Consider the following 22,187-nt stretch of genomic DNA (forward strand, 5'->3'; position numbering starts at 1 on the left):
TCTGTAGTAAGTTTTATGTCACTGCTCTTTTGCTTTGGTCATACTTCTTTAATGATGTTGTAATGTTTTGAGTGTGGGACCATAGATCATTTGGCCATCTTGACTCAGTTTTTGTGCCTGAGAGTAAGGCTGAGACATTTGTGCAGTCTGTTATTTAAGACACTAGAATCTGTAGTCCTGTAATCAGGAACTGCCTGTTCTGCAATTTTGCTCCCAGGGTGGTCCCAGGGTCTCCTGATGATTCTGATGGTGGGGAGAAACCCCCCTCCGCCCAGTCTGGATCCGGAGGCGACCAGGAGCCAGTGGTAAAGCAGGAGGCACCGGAAGTCGCCGCCACTTCCCAGGCAGCCACCACTGCAGCACCGGCAGCCACCGCCCAGCAGCCTGAGGTCCCCAGCCAGCAGCAGGCTCCCGCCGCGGCAGAGGTGCCGCAACCGGCAGCAGCTGTCATCGGTGGGGTGGATCCCAAGGGCGGGGCTGCGGCCATGGCGGCGGCGGCAGCAGCAGCGGCAGCAGCAGCAGCTACAGCCACTATGGGGATCCCCATGCCCGGTGGTGTGCCCCCAGGAGTTCTACCCTTCATGGCTGCCCAGGTTATGCCTGTGGTCAAAACAGAGGATGATACGGGAAGGTTTGTAAAACATATGCAAGTTTCTTCATTGTCTAGTTGTATTTTACTCAGGAGTCTGCTTTTGCTCCATGAAAAAAAGAAAGAAATAACAATAAGTCTTTCAGTTGCATTTTAATGCTTGTTTTTATGTTTGTGACATTTTCATGCCACATTGTACTTTAACATACAATACAATATTGTCATTTTGTAGTGTGTATGGTTAAAAGTTGGCCACCACTGATGTATCAGGTGTATAATTTGGCGCATATCCATGAAATGATTGATATATTATCATCTCTGATTACAAGCTCTTGCATTGTTTACTTTAAAAATATATATAAATATTTTGAGGTAAGATGTTCCTCCTACATGACTGCATTATAAATTAATGAATATGCATGGATGAATGTGGTTTAGAGAAATATGAAATTGTGCAAGCTTAACAGAAAATGGGATAGAAATTCAGAACAAGGTTTTGCAACAAGACGTACAGCAAGGAATCATATTTAATGATCTTTGGTCATAGAATGGGTGGGCATTTCTATGTAGCAATTAAGAAGGGCTGGTAGCATGTCGTATTATCGAATCATTTTCATCCACAGCGGTAGTGCCGCGGGATCGCGGCCTGACACGCCGGAGCCGAAAGAGTTTGTGTACACCACAAAGGAGGAAGCAAAGGAAGCATTCAAGCATCTACTCAGGGAAAAGGTGAGATGTGAACCATTCTATCCAACTAATCCTTGGAGTACCAATTTGTCTTTGTTGCCATCGTTGATATGTAGAGAAGGAAGCATTTGAGGTTATGTTCGTTTCTTTTGGTATATGTTAGTCACTAATATTGTCAAAAGGACAAGTTCACCTTCATATACTTGTGAATTAAGAGAATGCAGCAATATTAAAAGAAACACATCATTTTGTGTGTGTTTGTATACTTTTATATTCATATGAGACTGATCCTTAATGATTCAATTCTGATAAAGATTTGATTCATGTAGAAATGTCATGTATGTGTGCAGTGTAGTCTTAAAAAGTGAGGACAAATATAATGCAAGGAGGTAATTTGGGTCATTGGCTTATGTGCGATAAAAGCAGACAAACAAAAAGTAGGATTTACTGTTTCAGAGATTCAATTTATGTCTCTATTTATGCTGCTGTAAAACCAAAAATGTTCACATGCATTTTATTGTTGAGAGTTTTGCAAGAGTCAGGATTCATGAAATTGAAATGCACGCTAAAATTCTTGTCTACACTATATGTACCAAATGCTGGTGGCAGTTTGCGAAAAATTTCATGCCACAAAAAAAGTTGTCAGCTCCAGTTTGGGAAAATATCATGCCTCGAATATTTCTTGCTTTACAGTTCTTTACTTTATGGTGACTTTGCGTACATATATTTTGCATGAATAGAATATCATGCAGTATTTTTTTTTTTCTTGGGTTTTCGAATTGATATGTTTGTTTGTTTGTTTGTGTTTCTGCTTATAGAATGTTTCCTCTACATCTAACTGGGATCAGGCCATGAGACTGATAGTCAATGATCCAAGATACAAGTGAGTCTTCCACGACTTCTATATACAGGTGTAGACACGTTTAATTAGTTTCTTGCCTTTGTGTTTCCATCAATGGCTTTTTGTGTATTTTCTGGCCCCTCATTGAGGTGCCATGTTCAGAAAAGGATGTGTACAGTTGATTGTCAAGTTTATGCAGACCTGCATTTGATTGGAGTGCCCTTCTATCTGTCATTGATACAGTGTGTACACAGAATACTGTAAAAGTGGAAATTTCCACGGTGATAGAAATTTTCACGCATTTCGTGCAACCAGAAACTATCGCGAAAAATAAAAGCATGCAAATATTTTTGCTTGCCATACATTCCAGTAGTTGACGTCTTGATTCTGCGGAATTATTAAACATACGAAACTCTTCTTACCCTGCCAAGTGCGAAAAATTAGTTGCACAAAAATATCCACTTTTACAGTAGTCCTCTGTTCAGGGGATGCACTTCTTCTCACTGTGTCATAATCACAGTGACTATATTCTGCTCATGATGAATTTTTGTAAGAGTTATTTGTTTATATTACATTTCTTCAGTGTTTGGTTTGTTGTATATACAATATATATATAATATATTATTATTTTTTATTTATTTTTTTTTAATGGAAGTAAGTCCTTAAGAAATGGATAAACATTTGGATGTTAACCTTACAAATCCAGTTGGCGGCAGTGAGAGAAAAATTCTCATATAGGAATTAGTGCTGAAATTCTTCATTTATAATATTTGTATATTTTTTAGGTGTGTGTAAGTGTGTGTGTGTTTGAGTGATATAAAAGGATGTATTTGAGATATATCCAGGTGTTCCTTGCATTGCATTTTTCCTTATTTGTGAATGCTGAGGAGTTTTCTTGAGAACAGCATTGGTAAGATTCACTTCTGAATCTTGTGTTTCCTTAAGATCTTGAATGAGGGGAAATGTGTGTGCCATGTCAGATGTATTTTCTGCAACGGTGCCCAACTTTGCATCAAATTCTTCGATTGAAATTTGTGCGTAAGGGCAGCATCTTTTTTGTGACTGTTATTTCTCCATCTATTTCAGAGCCCTCACCAAGCTGAGTGAAAAGAAGCAAGTCTTCAACAACTGGAAAGTGCAGAGAGCAAAGGAGGAAAAGGTAACCATACTTATTTTTTTATTTTTGAGTCCACACAGCCTTCTTTTGCCTTGTAATTATCAAGTTTTGTCTTTTTGATAATCTCATCTTCAGTGGGATTGTAGGCACACCCTCAAGAGAACCAAATAGAAATATGATACTATGTCCAAACCTATTAATAGCCATGTAAGTTTTAACCGTGAACAATATGGACTTCCCCCTTGACTTTGATTACTTGCTGATTGAAAGGACTGACATGGCGGCGGAGTGTGTGTGTGTGAGAGAGAAGTGTGAAAAGGTGTCGATTACTGCCCTTTTCCTTCACAGAAGAGAATCGCGTTTGGTAATTCAGGTGTTGGTAAGGATATCCTGCATCAACTGGAATATTTCTAGACCATTTTGGACATGAGTATGCGAGTTCTGACTGCTAATCCATCAAAGTTTGTTCCTGCTCTGTTTGGGACTGGTGCAGTCCTATGCTCAAAATTTGATGTTGGAGTTTGCCATACAGCACCTGTACGTCATGAATTAAACTGTTGTCACTTCATATCGTCACTGGTTGCCATGTTGTATCGCCGTGGGATATGATTCATCTATTCAACACACTCATAAGCCTCTGAGTTTCAGCCAGTTTTCTGTTTTCAACTTGTTCTATCCGTTCGTCCTCATCATATGCCTACTGCATCTACGTTTGCTTATGTGGTGTCTCTGGCCTTGATTGCTCCATTTTTACCTCATACTGCTGTGCAGCATTCCAGTAGGATTTGCTCATTACGTAACACTTTTAATGTTGATCAAAATGTGCAAACCCAACCTGAGATAAAGGCCAACACCAGCCACACCATCTGACATTCCAGAGTTAGCATCAAAACAACCCCTTTCAGCAGATTCTGCAACCGACGTGTCCATGGAGACACCACACAATGCACCTAGCCCCGGGCCCCTAACAACTCCCACAACGGCCCAAATCGATCATCTGCCACAAAATACCGATCTTCTGAAGCACATTGACCGTATCATTGAGTCCGCTGTAGAGAGAGCGATATGAAACATCATGAAAAAGCATGAAATCAGTCATTCACATGTATCCAGCATGATCGAAGAGCAACTAGCTCGCATGCATGACTTGGAAGTCTCAGTGGACGCCAAGCTTCATGAGGTTCGCATGGTAGCTGATTCGGTCGAGCAGACCAGAGAGGATCTCAAGCGTGTACAGTTGTACGTCGAGATCTCCCTAATATGGAACAAAACTCACGCAGGAATAACATTCGCTTGCTATGCATCAAAGAGTCTCCGAACGAGAATACGGATACCATTGCATGTGAGTTGCAAAAAGCATTGGCGTCGATATCACACCAACCGACAACAACAGATCTCATCGCGTTTCATGCAAGGGTGATCAGGATGTACACGCACATAGTGGTCAGTCGTATGCTGACACCACACGCTCAGTGACTACCTGCCCCACGCAATAATCTTGAAATTTACTTCATACAAATGCAAGCAAGCAGTGATGAAAAAGCAAGTGCAAATATTAACACCGTACAATTCTGCTGTAATTTGAAAAGTGTTGATTGGAATTTTTAATTCATGTGATCCTTAATGTTATTGTGATGAGTTCATATTGAAATTAAGATATTTGTATCACAGATATTTTCCTTTGCATGAAATTAAAGTAAAAAATAGAAAAAATAAACCGTGGATTGTTAAAAGTTTATTGAAAGGATGGGGGAAAAAAATTGAGATTACATAAGAAATGTTTAAATAATCCTACTGAATGATATTGTTAAATGAGTGATTCATATAATCTGTTCACCTCTGTGTTATATATTTAATTTATGCATTTTATATGCCGTATTTCCGGATCAATTGAAGATTGCAAAGGTAATTCTTGTTTTTAGAAGTTGTAATATGTCGAATTTGATGAGTTACTGTTCTGCTGTTTGTTTGTTTGTTTTTTCTATACAGTTGGTTTGTTTCTTGACTTGAACAATGCTTTTGACACTCTTGATCATTTAATTTTGTTGAATGAATTAAAGAATTATGGTGTTCCTAGTGTCTTACTAAAATTTTTCAGAGATTATTTGTCTGAGCATTTTCAGTTTGTAACGATTGACAATTATAAGTCTTTGTATGAACGCATTTGATGTGGAGTGCCCCAGGGCTTCATATTCACTCCATTGTAATTGCTGATTTATATTAATGATATTGTTAAAACAAGTACAATTTTGCAGTTTATTTTATTTGCTGATGACACTAGTGTGTTCATGTCACAGAATGATTTTAGTAATTTAATGGATTTATTTAATCATGAAATTGTTCATTTGAGTAATCGCTTTATTAATAATGAATTAATGACAAATAACAGTAAAACTCAATTTATGTTATTTAGTGAGGGGAACTTTGATGAAAATGCTGATTTATATTTATATCGTCAACAATTTTCTTGTTTGTCTTGTGTAAAATTTTAGGAGTATACAGGATTTTTATATTGATGACAAGCTTTCATGGCATGAGCACATTGGTGTGATTATGTCATACAACGATACAAGTGTACCATGCCTTAGTAGTTTCTCATATTATTGTCATGTTGCCTGGTTTTCTAGGGGTCAGCAATTTACAAGGCTTATTGCTCTTCCCTGTTGACCCCCCATTCACATGAATTCATGCATCAATTTTGTTCTTGTTGTTGTTGTTTGTTTGTTTGATTGATTGTTTTTGTATATGTGTGTGTGTATTTTTCTTCTCATTTAATCAGAACCAGTACATACAATGTATGATTGTTATATTTTCTCTCTAGTTTAGTAGATTTCATTGTTTATGAATAGTGTGTTGTATTTATGTTAAAGGCACATGGTCCCGGTGGTGTAGTTGAATGCCTATGCGGGCACACGGCGCAAGTTTCCTATAGAGACCTACGCTATCGACTTCTCTTTAGCGCTTACGCTTTGACCCATTTCCCAGAGTCAAAAGGAGTCCGATCCACTGTACTCAGTGGTCCGATCACAGTTCGGCTCATGACTCGGCTGAGGGGGATGACAGCTTTAGCAAACTTCTTTTGTGATGTCATACTAAGAAGCATATATACACGCACCATGGCATTACTACAGACTGCTAGATGCGCAGAGAAGACAACGAAGGCAATGTTACCTAGCAACACGTATGTGCTTTACTCTTGATGAAAGCTCAACTTCGGCAATCTTCGTATCACTGCTAACGGTGATCAGCAGTTTCATCAACAGCGTCCCCGCACCCACCGGGACTATGCGCCTTTAAATGGTAAAATAAGCTTGAACTTGTACTTGAAATTGATTCTAATGATTGGTTAAGTTTGTTTCTCAACTTTGAAACATGATACTTGTCTTATTCAAGACACTGGTAATCGTAGCACTCTTATGTGTTTAGGGAAGAATGAAACGCATTCATGGAGCCCTAATATGAAGCCATCCTGTGATGATTTTTGTTGTCTTCTTTGCAGGAGGAGCAGAGACTACGGGCTAAGAAGGCCAAGGAGGAGCTCCAAGACTTCCTTCAGACTCACCCCAAGATGACCTCCACCACAAGATACAGGTGAAGAGCCAAAGTGCTTGGGGAATTCCCGATAGAGTGCACAGACTGAGTTCTCTTAGACTTAATCCATTTCAATTTTGCGTCCAGTTGTCATTCAAAATGCTCTGTGTTGTATGATTCATCTGCTGAACATTGTTTCATACAACACATTAATTAGGATGTATATATGAGTAAAAACTCTGATGACTTTGCAAAAGTGAGATCTTCGCTAGCTACATTATGTGATTGGCCACTGATGTATTTGGTGTGCTGATCAGTGGATGCAGAAAAATTGTACAGATATCTTGTAGGAGTACAGTTTTGTTTTGACCATTGTTGTTGAGATAGATTGGGATATATTGTAAAATTGTTATAGATTCATTGTGGGTTTAACTTGACGAAAGGTGTGAAAAAGGATACCATAATAATACCTATTCAATCCTATTGAATCCATTTCCATCTGACTCTACCCTAATGTAGGAAAGCGGATGCCATGTTTGAGGAGGAGGAGGTCTGGACGACGGTGCCCGAGCGGGACCGGAAGGATCTCTACGAGGACGTCATCTTCTTCCTGGCGAAGAAGGAGAAGGAAGAGGCCAAGGTGTTGCGGAAGCGAAACATCGAGGCCATGAACAACATCCTGAATAGCATGCCCAACGTCACGTACCGCACCACGTGGTCGGAGTGCCAGCGCTACCTCGCCGAGAACCCCACGTTTGCCGATGATGACGAGCTCATGAGTAAGTCGGACTGACACGTTTTCTTCTTGATGTCCTTGATTTTCTTATTCCTTTTTCCCTTCTTCTTTTGTGTTCCTTCTCTTCTTGTTGTAGATGTTCTTACTCTTGTTCTTCTCTTAGTTCTTTTTGTTCTTGTTCTTCTGCTTCTGTTTTGTCCTTCCCCTTCTTCTATCTTATCCTTTTCTTCTTGTTCTTAAATGTTCCTGTTCTAGTTCTGTCCTTCTCTTTTCTCTTATCTTCCATCTTCTTATTCCTTGTTTCTGTGTTCTTGTCATACATGTAGTTCTTTTCTTTGCTTTTTAGCTCACCTGAGCCAAAGGCTCAAGTGAGCTATTGCGATCGCCCTTCGTCCGGCGTCCGTCGTGCGTCGTGCGTCGTGCGTCGTGCGTCGTGCGTCGTGCGTCGTCCGTCGTCCGTCGTCCGTCGTGCGTCGTCCGTCGTGCGTCGTGCGTAAACTTTTTACATTTTCATCTTCTTCTTGAAAACCCCATGACCGATTTTCATCAAACTTGGCAGGTAGCATCCCTAGGGGGTTAGGAACTCAATTTGTTAAAATGGGCACCATGCCCCACCCAGGGGGCCCCCAGGGGGGCCCAAACCCCCCAAAATTAAGGAATCTGTAAAAATCTTCTTCTCTAGAACCAGAAGTGATAGAGCGAAGTTAATACTATGAGTTAGTACATTGATGACTGTAGTTTCAAGTTTGTTCATGGCAGAATCAGGGGTGCCCCCCTTGGGACCCAGGGGAGGGGGGTGGGGAAGGGTTCTAATGGGGCCTAAATTGTACATTTTCATCTTCTTCTTGAGAACTCCATGACCCATTTTCACCAAACTTGGCAGGTAGCATCCCTAGGGGGTTAGGAACTCCATTCGTTAAAATGGGCACCATGACCCACCCATGGGGCCCCCAGGGGGTCCAAACCCCCCAAAATTAAGGAATCCGCAAAAACCTTCTTCTCTAGAACCAGAAGTGATAGAGCTAGGTTAATACTATGAGTTAGCACATTGATGACTGTAGTTTCAAGTTTGTTCATGGCAGAATCAGGGGTGCCCCCCTTGGGACCCAGGGGGGGGGGGGGGGGGTGGGGGTGAGGAGGGGTCCTAATGGGGCCTAAATTGTACATTTTTATCTTCTTCTTGAGAACCCCATGACCCATTTTCACCAAACTTGGCAGGTAGCATTCCTAGGGGGTTAGGATCTCAATTTGTTAAAATGGGCACCATGCCCCGCCCAGGGGGCCCCCCAGGGGGCCCAAACCCCCCAAATGAAGGAATCTTTAAAAATCTTCTCTAGAATCAGAAGTTATAGAGCTGAGATAATACTATGAGTGAGTACATTAATGACTGTAGTTTCAAGTTTGTTCATAGGAGATCCAGGGGTGCCCCTCTTGGGGGTAGGGGGGAGGGGGGGTGGTTGGAAGGGTCCAAATGGGGGCCTGAATTGTACATTTTCATCTTCTTCCTGAAAACCTCATGATGGATTTTTGTCAAACTTGGCAGGTAGCATCCCTAGGTGGTCAGGATCTCAATTTATCAAACTGGGCACCATGCCCCACCCAGAGGGCCCCAGGGGGCCCCAATTCCCCCAAATTAAGGAATCTTGAAAAAATTGGGCCCTTATTGTACATTTTCATCTTCCACTTGAGAATGCCTCGTCAAATTTTGGTAGAGCTGTGAATAATTTAGATTAGTGACTGCGTGAAAGGTGAACTTGCGATACTCAGGTGAGCGCTAGACCCGCGGGTCTCTTGTTATTTCTTTTTTTTCTGCTTGCCCTTCTTTTTCTTCCTTTTTCTTCATAGTTGTAATGTTCCAGTTCTAGTTCTGTCCTTTTTCCTTCTCCTTTCTCTTATCATCAATCTTCTATGTTTTCTTCTCTTTTGCGTTTCTCCTTATTCTTTTTCATTTTCTCTTTCTAGCTCTTCTCCTTCCTCCTCTCTTCTGTCTCTTCATGTTCTTAGCATCATGTTCCTTGTTGTTGTTCCATTTCTTTTTCTTCTCCTTTCTTCTTTCCTTCATTTCTATTCTTTTTCTGACTCTTCTTTCTTGTCTTTTCTTCCTCTCCTCCTTCTTCTTGGTCTTCTTCTGCTTCTTTATTCTTTTTTCTTGTTGTTGTTGTTGTTGTCTATCATTCTTGGATTGAAATTTTACTGGTTTCATACCATCCCGCCCCCACACCCCAGGCATGGACAAGGAGGATGCCTTGATCTGCTTCGAGGAGCATATCCGTCAGATGGAGAAGGAGGAGGACGAGGAGCTGGAGAGGGCCAAGATGCTGAAGAAGAGACACTTCCGCAAATGTCGGGAGGCTTTCCTGGTAGGCTCTTCAGTACTACTAGTGCACTGACGCTCTGAGTACCCCTGAACCTAACTATATGCTTATCGGCAAATAGAACACCATAAGAGTTTGATTATGAACAAACACATGAAACTGAAAGTAGTGAAGCAAACAAAACTCAACTGCAGTGAGTTTATAATCCATGAGTGTCCTTTTTGTTTATCTTGTAGTGTATAAGCTGTTATTTTCGCGAATGAGGAGGTCACAGAAATTATATTACACGAGATGTTATTTTCATGAATTGACACAAGCTGTCTTATGTGCACTATTACACCAGCGCATGGGCGACATTTTCGCGTGTTGTTAAATTCGCGGTCCAACAGTGATTCGCGAAATTCGCGAAAATTAAGCCCTTGTGAAAATAACAGCTTATACAGTATGATGCAGCGGAATGAGATGCGGATATGTCTTTTCAAAGAGGTAATCAAAATTACGTTCTTGGTCATTACCAAAGAATAGACTATTTCATGATGCGCATGGCAGCATGTTGTTAACATGCTTCCCTGCGCATGTAGAATGTTGTTAAACCTATGCGCACTTCCACAGCCTAGCGACAATCTGCCATGCGCAAGGAAGTGCGTTAACAACAATCTGCCATGCACACAATGATTTGTCCTCTAAGAAGAGGCAGAGAGGGACTTGTACACGCACCTTTAAATAGAGAGAGTCCCATAGAGGCTCGTACATTACCATGGGGGAAAGTTACCCTACTTATATTAGTAGAGATCATAACTACATCCCCTTTTGTATGTCATAATAAATTGTTGATGTCTTGACAGTATATTTAAAAGTGCTAAGCTCAATCTAAACCTAGATGAAGGGAAGTGTCATTGAAATTTCCTTTGTTGGTGTTCTTGAAAAGTATCTCCCATTTGCTTTATGATGAAGGGAAGTGACTACTACCAGTTAGATGTTCTGTTGCGCCCACTGAAGGAATATTTACACTATGTCTCCCCATGAGATGCTCTATGAAGCTAGAGTATACAAGTGATGCACAGGACAGAGTGGATCGGTGAGAATTGGACGCACAAGTGTAACTTTGGAACTGTTTAAATCCACAAGCTAAAGTTAAAGTGAGAGCATCCAATTCTCACTGGTCCACAAAATAGGCCTGTGCATCATTCATTTTATAAAATGGGCCAGTAAATCCATGAAATACAACCTTTTTTCCCATCATGCATCTGGCTCACCTACAACACTATACAAGGCTTTAACTATGCGTTCGGATTATACCGGATGCAAGGTTCATTGTGGATCAGTAAAAATCAATGTATTGCAATTGACCAATCAGATTACAGTGATTCTAAAGCCCATTTTATAATATAAGCCTAGTCCCGTAGTAATCACCTCCCTTCCACCAGTCCCCTGAGCCCCTCCTACAGCTCCCCATGATGTTCTGCAAGGGAAGATTACTACCATTAGATTCCCCCCCCCAACTCTTTCTCCTACCCCCACAGGTCCTCCTAGATGAACTCCATGAGAGGGGTCAGCTACACTCCATGTCCCTCTGGATGGACCTCTACCCCATCATCAGCGCCGACCCCCGCTTCCACAACATGCTGGGCAACCCCGGCTCCACCCCGCTGGACCTCTTCAAGTTCTACGTGGAGGACCTCAAGGCCCGTTTCCATGACGAGAAGAAGATTGTCAAGGACATCCTCAGGGTATGTACGGATAAAGAGTTAGATTCGTCTGTGTTGTGGAAGAGAAGATAACCAATACTTTTACACATTCAGTACTGTGTAAGCTGTTATTTTCATGCACAGATATTTTTGCGAGGTTACAGAGATTTTCAAGAGATGTTATTTTCGCGAAGACACTTAGGCTATCATAAATGCACTATTACCCTAGCGTATGGCGATATTTTTGCATGTTGTTAAATTTGTGGTCCAACATATATTTGTGAAATTCACGAAAATTAAACCCATGCAAAAAATAACAGCTTATACAGTGTTTAAAAGTTATCCAGTAGACTTGCTTGTAGAGATTCACTTTGAAAGGTTTTATATAGTCTTATGTATTACCACTGTGGTCTACAGGAGTCGATGTTTTGGTTTATACAGTTCCTGTCAAATCAGCTCCTATCCGTGTTCAATAGATTCATACGCAAACTCATAGAAATAGTGCATTTTTAGAAAGTGTTTCTGATGAATATAAAAAGTCTGCACACTATGTGTTTAACGGAGATGCACACTGAGCAACAATGTCTCAACAACAATGTCTCTTTACCACTTGCAAGAGAAAGCATTCATTTCGGATCATTTGGATATGTACAGCTCTTTTAATCATACCCACATTTTCCCTTCACATTACAGACACTTTCCATGTTTCCAAGCAAACCTGTGAGTATCATGTAGTTCACAGGTCTGCTCATTACTGAAATGTAAAGATGATGTACTGTAAGCAGTGGGAAATTCCCATTTACACATGTACTGGTATACTTCGTCCCTTCAAGGATAAGAACCTTTCAGTGGAACTCAACACTACGTTTGAGGACTTTGCCAACACAATCAGCACAGACAAGAGAGCCACAACCCTGGATGCAGGAAACATCAAGATGGCCTTCAACAGCGTAAGACATAACCCCTTTTATCCCATTATTTTGCTTATAGAAGCTCCCTAACTTATCAACCAGCACAGGATTTTTCATGCCAGGCAACTGTAATTCTATTATCTTTGTACGGTATAGTGCATTGTTATGTTTGTTTTTTTTTACATTTATATCAACAACAGAAAGAAATACAAATATTTTTACTTGCAGCAAAAATTCTATCTGTCCCAGTTTATGTAGCTGAACAAATTATGAAACCAATTCGAAAAAGTAATTACTACAAAGTATGGTATACTGCATATTACTGACATAGACATGGGTATGTGGAACTTTGTGTTCCCAGTACAGTCCCTAGTTAGTTGATGATAAGCTAAGTCATCATAGAAGTGCCAAATGATTCTTTTCTTGTCTCGACTAATGGTTTATTTCCCTTTAAATACAGGTTTTTTGCTCTGTTTTATACATGTTAGAAATGTAGATTTTACATGGGTAAGAAAGCGTTACTATTACTGTAGGCCATTACTAGACTTCACAACTGTTCATGACCTAAGTTGTCGTTGAGGTTAACTATGATCATCTATCTGATGAAATACAAGTGTCTTGTGTGATGAAATAAGCTGTAGGTGTATTTCCTTTTCTTTCTCCTCCATCTCTCCATCTGTCTATCCCATCAGCTGATTGAGAAGGCAGAAGCGAGAGAGAAGGAGCGACAGAAGGAGGAAGCCCGCAAGCAGAGGAGGAAGGAGAGTGCCTTCAAGACGATGCTGAAACAGTCCGCCCCGCCCCTTGACGTCAACTCCACCTGGGATGATGTGAGTTCAATCTTCATTTTCTTCTTTCTTTTTCAGTGATTAAGGGCTCCTCCAATTTCTATCTTTACCTAGAGATTGCAGAGGGTTTTTTTTTTTTGCTGCTTCTTCAGAAATTTTAACTTTAGAAAGGTTATTGATTAAAAGTCAGTAACGAGTTCTTGTAATTCTTCATTTAATTTGGATGTTGATGTTTGCTATATCCTGCTTTCTGTCAGGTGAAATATGTCATTACAGCTTGCCGATGGTGCAGTCTTTTCATGCAGTCTTAGGTACTGCTTGATTTATGTAGACGACATCCACAAAGATTAAGAAATTTATCAAGGTCAAGAAATTATATTAGTAAAGGAAATAGTCCCAGTATATTCATCCAGTATGTACTACAGCTAGAAAAAATAGATAGAAAAAAAGCGAGGCTTACTGCAGTCTAGGCCACTTATTTGTAAAATGATATCATGGAGTTTTTTAAACTGCGTGGTAAGTTTGTGCTGTTAGTTAAGCAGTGCATATGAATGTTCAGTTAGTTACCTTGTATACTGGTAGTGGCACCACAGACTTGTAGTCATCTCTCTTGGGAGCAAAGATAAAAGTCATAAGAAATAAACAGATTCAGTGCAAGTCCCAAAGCCGATACCCTTTAAGATTCTGACTGTTATGCCACTCATTACTCCCCTTACAGGTTCGTGACCGCTTTGTCAATGATCACGCCTTCGATGGGATAACGGTGGAGTCAGAAAGGATTCGTCTGTTCAAGGAGTTCATCACTTCTCTGGAGGTGGGGACTATTCGCAGTCGTCTGCTCTTCTCTGGGGCGCCAAGACTATCAGCATATATTAAAAAATCTTGTTACTCAAATTTGAATATCTCAAATACTGATTTGAGTTAGTAATTACTAATATAGTCCCAGACAATGTTTCTACATTTTTTGAAGTCAACAATGAGGTTATTTTGCAAAAATGTTGTGAAAATGAACAACCTGTTTTGCTCTTGTGAAACTTCATGATTTTGACATGCAAGGCCTTGTTGCCCCAGGGATATGCGCGATGGATTTGAGTTGATGGAAATTATATTTCTGTTGGTAAATAAGTTATTGATAATATCTGGTGCCACAGATTAAAAGAAAACCAAACTACAGCGTTGCAGTAGTAGTCTTCAAGTCCATAGCTGATACTACTTTGAGGGATTTCAGACCATATAGAGTTTGAGCATTTGGACCTGTGCTCAATTTTGCTTTTTTAAAATCAGACATACATGTATGGGAAGTGCTCTGAAATTGATAGTTTCTTTGACTTGGTGTGGATATATTTGTGTAGAAGCAGAAAATTTTAGGTGAATGTGAAACTGGAGATACTTTTTGGATGTCTTTGACAGGCTGACCCAAATCAAACCTTGGTTAGTATCCACATAAGTTAAATGACCATTGTTGTCTTTTATCCTCCCCGCTTGTTGTAGGTGGCCTGTGCTCATCACCATGGCAAAATGACCTCGCGCAAGCACTCCAAGAAGTCCAAGAAGCACCGCAGCAGGCGGTCACGGTCGCGCTCCAAATCAGTGAGTGAACGATAATCCCACACCAAAATGTATTGGCCTGTTATTTGCAAACCCATGTGCTATCCATGGACCAAATGGATTAGAAGAGAATGCACTGGGTAGCTGTGCAGTCAGTTTCAAATTGGCTCCTGCAGACTGTCCTTGATTTGGAATCCTTCTTGAACTTTCCTGCAAGTGCATGGTGCTCAAGGATTGTGGAATTCACTGCATGGGGAATCTTCTAGTCGCATGATTTATATGCATAGTAGATACTGTTCGTTGACCACTACATCCCACCCAGGGGCAAGCTGCAAGGGGGCAGCATCGGTCATCCTTTTATCAAAATCTCAAGGAGTGACTAGTGGATTGTACATGATGGGCAAGAACTCTACTGAATGGAGGACCTCCATGTTTTCTTTGTGTTTTTGTGAAATTGAATTTTTGCCAAATTTTGGCAAATATGAAAAGCCAAGCAGCATTCATACAGGCTTGAATAAAATAGGCATGAATATGATACGTGTATATATAATGTCGCTGGGTTACAAGATCTTGTATCTCAAATTTTGGTGAAAATGACTTTTTTTGATTAATGGTCATATAATCAGTTATGTGACGTCCTGTCCAAATCCTAGCTGTCTTACCCCCAAAATGAACTCTCCATGGCATGTCAAAGGAAAGGCCATCCCATCTGATATATAGTGCTTTGGCTGCTTTGTTTTTTGCTGTCCTGAACATTTGACATTTTGTAGATACAAGGTTTTGTTGTCCCAGCGACGAGAACTCATCTTGATTGCACTGTTATGTACATTGCTGAAGCAAAAGATGGAGAGTAATGTGTAACCCTAGTCAGGGATAAAGAATGCCTCTGTTAAGTGTGACAAGTTTTCTTTCTCACCTCTTCTTTCTTCCAGTCCGACTCCGAGGACGACAGAGAGCAAGAAGAAAGGGAAAGGGAGAAGGAGCGGGAGCGCGAGAGGGAAAAAGAGCGGGAGCGAGAGCGGGAAAGGGAACGGGAACGTGACCGGGACAGGGAACGGGACAGGGACCGCGACCGAGATCGCGAGAGGGAGCGGGATCGGGATCGGGATCGGGATCGGGACCGAGATCGAGATCGGGACGGACACAAGTCCAGGTCGAAGAAGAAGAAGAGGTCACACACCCCGTCAGAGTCATCTGGTCACGAGTCAGGTGAGAGACGTAGTAGTGTGCAAATGATGCGCGGGTCTGAGTGCGTTGATAGGATATATAGAATGGTCCCCTTGTCCCCCAGTCTATAAAACAGATGACACATGTGTCTTTTCGTGCGTCAGTGGGAATAGTGTGCATGTGTCAGTAGAAATATGTGCATGTGGTAACTACAAAATTTAGCCTAAACTCACTGGGCTTTTCCCGTGGGTTAAGCATTCCATAGTTATCTTATGAACACAATTCCAACTGACGTACTCAGACCTGTGTGTCATTTGTGTATTGTGTGCTTACGGTTTAGACTAGATTCCATAGTTAACTCATGCACACTTATCCTTCTGATGCACACTTATCCTTCTGATGCACAAAAAGACACATGTATCATTTGTTTTCTAGAATGGTGGACAGATCTTTGCACGTCTCTTGTCCAATGAGATTGCGAGATTTTCTCAACCTGTTTTATAATGACTACTGATGACATTTTAACTCATCAAGTTCTGGAGATATTTGTCTGCATGAATTATCACCTTGTACTCAGTAAAATTGACAACTCTGAATTTTGCTGCCTGTCCTGCATTTTGAAAAGACCAGACTATATTCATTAAATCTGCACAAAATCTGAAGAAAATATCAAACTTTGCCAATTTGAGACAGAAATATTAATCTTCTGAAATATGCTGCCAATGTAATGTTCAGTTACAAATTTCCTTTCCTGCCTGAAGCATGTCATATTGCAGACAGCAATAACCTTCTAGTGGTTTGACTATTTATTCAAGAACTCGTAGGAGATACAGTGCACTCCCGTTATAATGAACACGGTTACAACGAAATTCCGGTTGCACCAAAGTAAAAATTCAGGCTGGAACATTATCCGCTCATTGTTTTTTATTGTTCATTTGTTCGATTACAACAGAACTTCGATATAACAAACTGTTGGTCCCAAGGACTTTATTATAACGGGAGTCCACTGTAGTAAAAGATGATTTACTGTCTGTCATGAGTTGGTTATTAGCTGTCCCATAGATTTGTTCACACTTTTTCTGATCTGTTGCCAGTATATTGCTGTTCAGTTTTGGAACAAAAATTGTTGGATTGTAATGTTGCTGCTCTGTTCAGAGCATACTTTTTGTGAGGGGCTCTTTGAAAACATAGAGCAGAGTTATTTCAGTTTTTTTTTCTCCTTTTTTTTTTCTTTTCGCCAATCTGTTTCTCTGATGTCAGCAACTTTTCTAACAGAACTTTCTTTTTCCCCTATCTGGGGATTCCCCCTCCCAAGATTCTCCTTTAAATAAGATGTATCTGTGAAATCCTTCCCCTGCAGACCACAGCAAGAGCAAGGCTAAAAAGCACAAGAAGAAGACGAAGAAGAAGCGAAAGAGAACGGTTGGTACCACAGGTTTCTTTACTTTATCTTCACCTGCGTCATTCATGGTTTTTGAGCAACACACAGTATGACGATTCATTCGAGCGAGCAGTGTTTCTTTCTGGCAAGTCAGAGTCCTTGCCTGGATATTTGCACAATTACCTTGCAGAATCTTGCATTTCATGATGTGTTGAATTCCAGTAGACTGTACCGAGAAATGATGTGGTCCTTGAGAAAGAAGCTGTGGTGGTAGAATTAGTTGCCGGTGATATTTTGTGGTGTGTTTAATGCTCCGTTCTGCTTTTAATCTCTCTCCCCAGCCAACGTCGGAGACAGGATCAGACAATGAGAAGGAGAGCGGAGAGATCTCCGTTCCTCACAAACCGACCAAGCCTTCCACTCCACCCGTATCAGTGGAGACCCCTAAGAAAGAAAAGGTAAGTCATTCTGAAGGGGAAATAGCCAAGTTAATTTTTTTTTTCTACTCGCTATTAAGTGTAATAAATAGATGAAGAGATTTGTAAGACACCCATTTATGGCTATCAAAAAAGAAAAGGTAAGTGTCACTGTCTTATCGTACTTAACATTTTTTGAAAACTGATCCTTCCCGTCATTAGTCTGAGATTCATAAGAAGTAAATCTAATGAAAAAGAGAGTTTCAAAAATGAATGTTGTGCTACACTTCTGACATAGAGAAAACTAAAATGTGAGAAAGATGTACAATTGCATATGCAGGGATTATTTTCTCATAAGCTTGAACAAGTACATCAGATTTTAAAATACAAATGCAGGAGTATGCTTTTTCATCAACAAAATTCCAAACTCCAGAGATTGATCTTTGTCGGAGGCTGGAAAGGAGTTTAATATATTCAAAGCTCTATACTTGGATTAATCATTTGATGACGATGATGACAATGATGATGATGATGATGATGATTATGGTGATGGCTTCTCACTGGTTGCCATGCCAACAGACCGGCTGGGACACGTCGGACAGCGAACTGAGCGAGGGTGAACTGGAGAAGAGACGGAGGGCGCTGCTGGAACAGCTTGCTGAAAATCACTGACGAGGAGGAAGAGGAGGAGGAGGAGGGATTTATCATTCCCCAGAAAAAATAACACAAGTACTCCAGCAGTTGGTAGCATCTAAGCGATGTGTAAATCATGTTGATGTAGTTGGCCAGGTTTAGCTGCTGCCATACCCATTTCTCTCCCTCCCCCCCCCCCCCCCCCCCCCCCCCGACACACTGCACACACACACAAACACAAGCATACATAGTTGTATATGTATTCTCTTGTATATACACAAATAGACATGGGCAATACAGTACGGAAGATACATTGTAAGACAGTTGTATACCCACATTGCCCTTTGTGATGGCTTGATCCATTCTAATGTGAATGCAGCATTTACTGATGAAAAGTCAACGCTTGTTCTCAATCTTTGCAAGTGCTTCCACAACTACTATTTGTTTGAGCTTCAGGAAAAAAACCCAACTGTCTAGAGATGTCACCTTGTGTATGTGTTTTTACTGCATGCTTGAAAGAACAGTGGTATTCCATGGACTATGCCTGATGTAAAGTGAATTTGTCGTGGGAGTATTTTGTTTCTGATTCAAATGACTCGTGGGTGCTTCCGCACAATCTCTAGAAGTCCACTTACAAACTAGATTTTGATGAGATGATTGCAGACATGCAAATTTCATAGTCAGAAGAGTTTATCCTGGGCAGGGTGCTATAAAAGCCACTTGCCCACCTGCCAGGGACAACTGACAAGCACTGTTGGGCGAGGGATATGACTGGGAACTTGTCCATTAAAAGAACTAAGTTCTGGCCCAGATGCTTGTTGGGGCAAGTGACAGGAATATTCTCTTCTTATGCCCTGTTTGGACTCAAATCTTCAGCCGTGTACACCATGTATGCCCTGAACCATATACATAGATGCTTGTGAAAAAAGCCGGCGCTGCTCCCAAGCACAACTGAAGACTTCATATGGCAAGAGTATGAAAGGGGCAGGCAGCACAGAGTCTTCATATTATGTCATGAGTATCTTCAAGATTTTTAAATGTTGAATGTGAAATGGTCTATTCTGGTAGCAGTCAAGAACCTGTTGAAATGGATAGCTGTCTTCTAACTGCTGGATACGGAGATTGTAAAATGTCAGTCCAGTGAATGCAAATTTTCAATGGAATGTGTTCATTTTACATGCACTTTAACCATGTTTCTGAGACCTTTCTCCTTCATATGCATGAAAGAATGTGAAGTTGGTGTACCACGTATGTGATGAGCCCAGTGTGATATTTGTACATACAAGGTAATCAGCCTATTGGGTTTGTACATAACAATTCATATTGACCTTCTTAAAGGGGAATATTTTGAATTTCGGTTTTTGCAGCCAAGCTTGCTGCTGAATGATCTGAGTCGGCTGCTGTACTGTCATGTGGGGAATGTGGTTGGCATAGCAATGAGCAATGTCTGAGGATGATGAAATGTGCAACAATTGATTCACACGACTCCTTCCTCTGATGTTTCTAAGTAGAAAGTGAGATGACGATTATGAATTTACCTATTGAAGCAGGGCTGCCAGCGTTCACAACATCAAAATGAAAGAGGTTTCAAAGAATCCATCAGGGAGGTAGTTTGTATTTGCACTCGTGTACTTCATTCATCTCAGTTTGCTAAAATAATTCCCTCATTAGGGAGAAATGTACAATTGTATTATTCTCTTTGCAGGACATGACAAGATTTTTTAGTTTTCAGGGAGTCTCCTACAAAATTAGTGAGACTTGTCAAATCTGTCTTGTCAAGTCCTAATTCCGGGTTACTTGGAGTTACAAATTAATGTAGTCGTGAATAGCGTGACAGGTGATACACTTGCAATACCTGCCTGGTCTGTTATGCTTGAACCCAATATCAATTCCTAAATGTTTGATGCAGTACTTTGCCCATGGTGGAATGAAAGCAAAGAATACTTCCGGTAGTACCAAGCAGGGCAGTAAAATTTGTGGGGGAGATATTTTGTCATGCAGGGGTAAAGATAGACTCCAGACATAAATGCTGTTTCTTGTAGCAGTCGGTGTCATATCAATGAGCTGATACGATGTCACAAATTCTTTGTTTTCCTTACCAGTCCCTAGGATGATTATGTTGGCCGTGTGTAAAAAGTGCTTTGATATTAAAAACAGTTAAAAAAAGAATATCAGTGCTCCATAGCATTTTGAGATTTTGTTTTTGTTCCATTTGTTTTCTGTGTGAAAGACACGAGTGATGTGAAAAGAGGTGTGTAAACCACGGTTTGCATTGGTGTCTAGACAGTGCCTGTATTGAAGACTAAGTTGCTTGGAGTAAGAACGTTTGGAATATTTTAAAGCAAATCCTGGAGTGTTTGAAAGCGCATTAAAAAAAAAGAAAACAAAAGAAAACAAACAGCTGAATTAACTAGGGCAGTTCTGGAGGTTGTACTATTTGAGTGCAAATCCATTAAGAAAATTGATTTGGAAAACTGATGCTGTTTTTAGACCTTTTTTTCTCCCATTGCAGTTGCAGCGATTGTTCTTTGGAAGCTTTACAAGTGAAGACCAGGAGATTTTTTGTTTGTTAATTTGTTTGTTTTTGTGTGTGTGTATAGGATTATGGGCGTATAAATATAGACGGGCATGTTCGTCTGTGTCTATGTGTGTGTACATAGTGTTTTCGTGCGTGTATGTTTCTTTGTGCAGACGCATAAGGAGCATTATGCATTTTAGGCGGTTTTTAACTGTAAAATTTGTATGGTGTGTGTGTGTGTGTGTGTGTGTGTTAAATAGTCTTGAGAAGCACACTCCCCATCTTTCTTCAGACTTGCCAAAGTAATGTGAAAGTTTGGTTAAACGGTTCCTCAGAACTGGGAAATTCATCATGTCGGGCGTCGTGTCAGATCTTTATTTTTCATAGCGTTTTCCATTGCACTCGTTTCCTATGTTCCACTCTCATACAAAATAATGACTCAAAATTTTTACAAGTATATATTACTTACTGTATATCACCACTTCCACAGAATTCCATGACTCACAGTGACTACACACGGACACAAAAGCCGTACTACAAAGTTGTAACTTTCCTTTTCAAAAACAACACACAATTGAATGACTCTCAGAGATCAAGGAGCACTTTGTAACTTATTGAGATGGATTTTATTCATAGTTTTCGGTGAAAACATCTCGTGACATTCCTCAAGATTCGTAAGAGTGTCTTCATCTTTGCATTCATGCAATGCCCTCATATATAAATCTCTATTATCATAATTAGTCAATCTGACGATGCATGGCAATATATATAAAGATCCCAGACGTGTCATTTAATTTTTATCTTTTTACATATTTAATAGCAATGAATATTTTCAAAAGACGGAAACAAAAATCAAATAAAAAAACAAACAATCAACTCTTTTACTAACAAGGCCCATGACAGGAGAACATAATTGATGTGGAGCGTCGACAGGCACGGAGAGATATTTTCTCCTTCGAATAAAATAAATCTATGAATGATAAAGCATCTCACAATAAGACTTGACAGCAACATACAATACAGGATGAAGCGGTCTTTTTCTATTCTGCAGGATTTGTGCAAAGATCACAAAAGCAACCACACATATCTGTTGCGTATCACACCAGACAACTAAGCTCAAAGAATATTTGGTTCAAATATTTATTTGTTCCTCTAAGCTGCATTTTCCAGCCAAAATATAAATTGCAACATCACAGTTATGCTGAGGATTAAATGTTAATCCCTTCTCGATCACCTACACTCTGGGCTTTCTTTCATCGAATAAATACAACCAATGGCAAATACGGGTAAACTTTTCTGTACAGAGACACACACATACACA

The 22,187-nt window shown here is 40.4% G+C and overlaps 1 protein-coding gene across 1 annotated transcript in view; it reads left to right on the forward strand.

The window, feature by feature from the left end:
- The window catches only part of LOC139715343 (pre-mRNA-processing factor 40 homolog A-like), a 28,244-nt gene extending 9,817 nt beyond the window's left edge, over positions 1-18,427 (forward strand). Inside the window, exons 10-25 of the mRNA XM_071626921.1 lie at positions 218-631; positions 1,213-1,318; positions 2,095-2,159; positions 3,204-3,276; positions 6,734-6,825; positions 7,285-7,544; positions 9,728-9,861; positions 11,340-11,546; positions 12,338-12,454; positions 13,108-13,245; positions 13,922-14,017; positions 14,695-14,793; positions 15,684-15,960; positions 17,279-17,340; positions 17,641-17,757; positions 18,295-18,427. Of these exons, the coding sequence (XP_071483022.1) occupies positions 218-631; positions 1,213-1,318; positions 2,095-2,159; positions 3,204-3,276; positions 6,734-6,825; positions 7,285-7,544; positions 9,728-9,861; positions 11,340-11,546; positions 12,338-12,454; positions 13,108-13,245; positions 13,922-14,017; positions 14,695-14,793; positions 15,684-15,960; positions 17,279-17,340; positions 17,641-17,757; positions 18,295-18,387 (2,350 nt within the window). The 3' untranslated portion in view covers positions 18,388-18,427. The remainder of the gene's footprint in view (positions 1-217; positions 632-1,212; positions 1,319-2,094; positions 2,160-3,203; positions 3,277-6,733; positions 6,826-7,284; positions 7,545-9,727; positions 9,862-11,339; positions 11,547-12,337; positions 12,455-13,107; positions 13,246-13,921; positions 14,018-14,694; positions 14,794-15,683; positions 15,961-17,278; positions 17,341-17,640; positions 17,758-18,294) is intronic.
- Positions 18,428-22,187: the final 3,760 nt, after the last annotated feature.

This window comes from Diadema antillarum, unplaced genomic scaffold, assembly GCF_040938485.1.
Source record: "Diadema antillarum isolate AM-2024a unplaced genomic scaffold, OU_Dant_1.0 scf00000046, whole genome shotgun sequence".
Taxonomy (NCBI): domain Eukaryota; kingdom Metazoa; phylum Echinodermata; class Echinoidea; order Diadematoida; family Diadematidae; genus Diadema; species Diadema antillarum.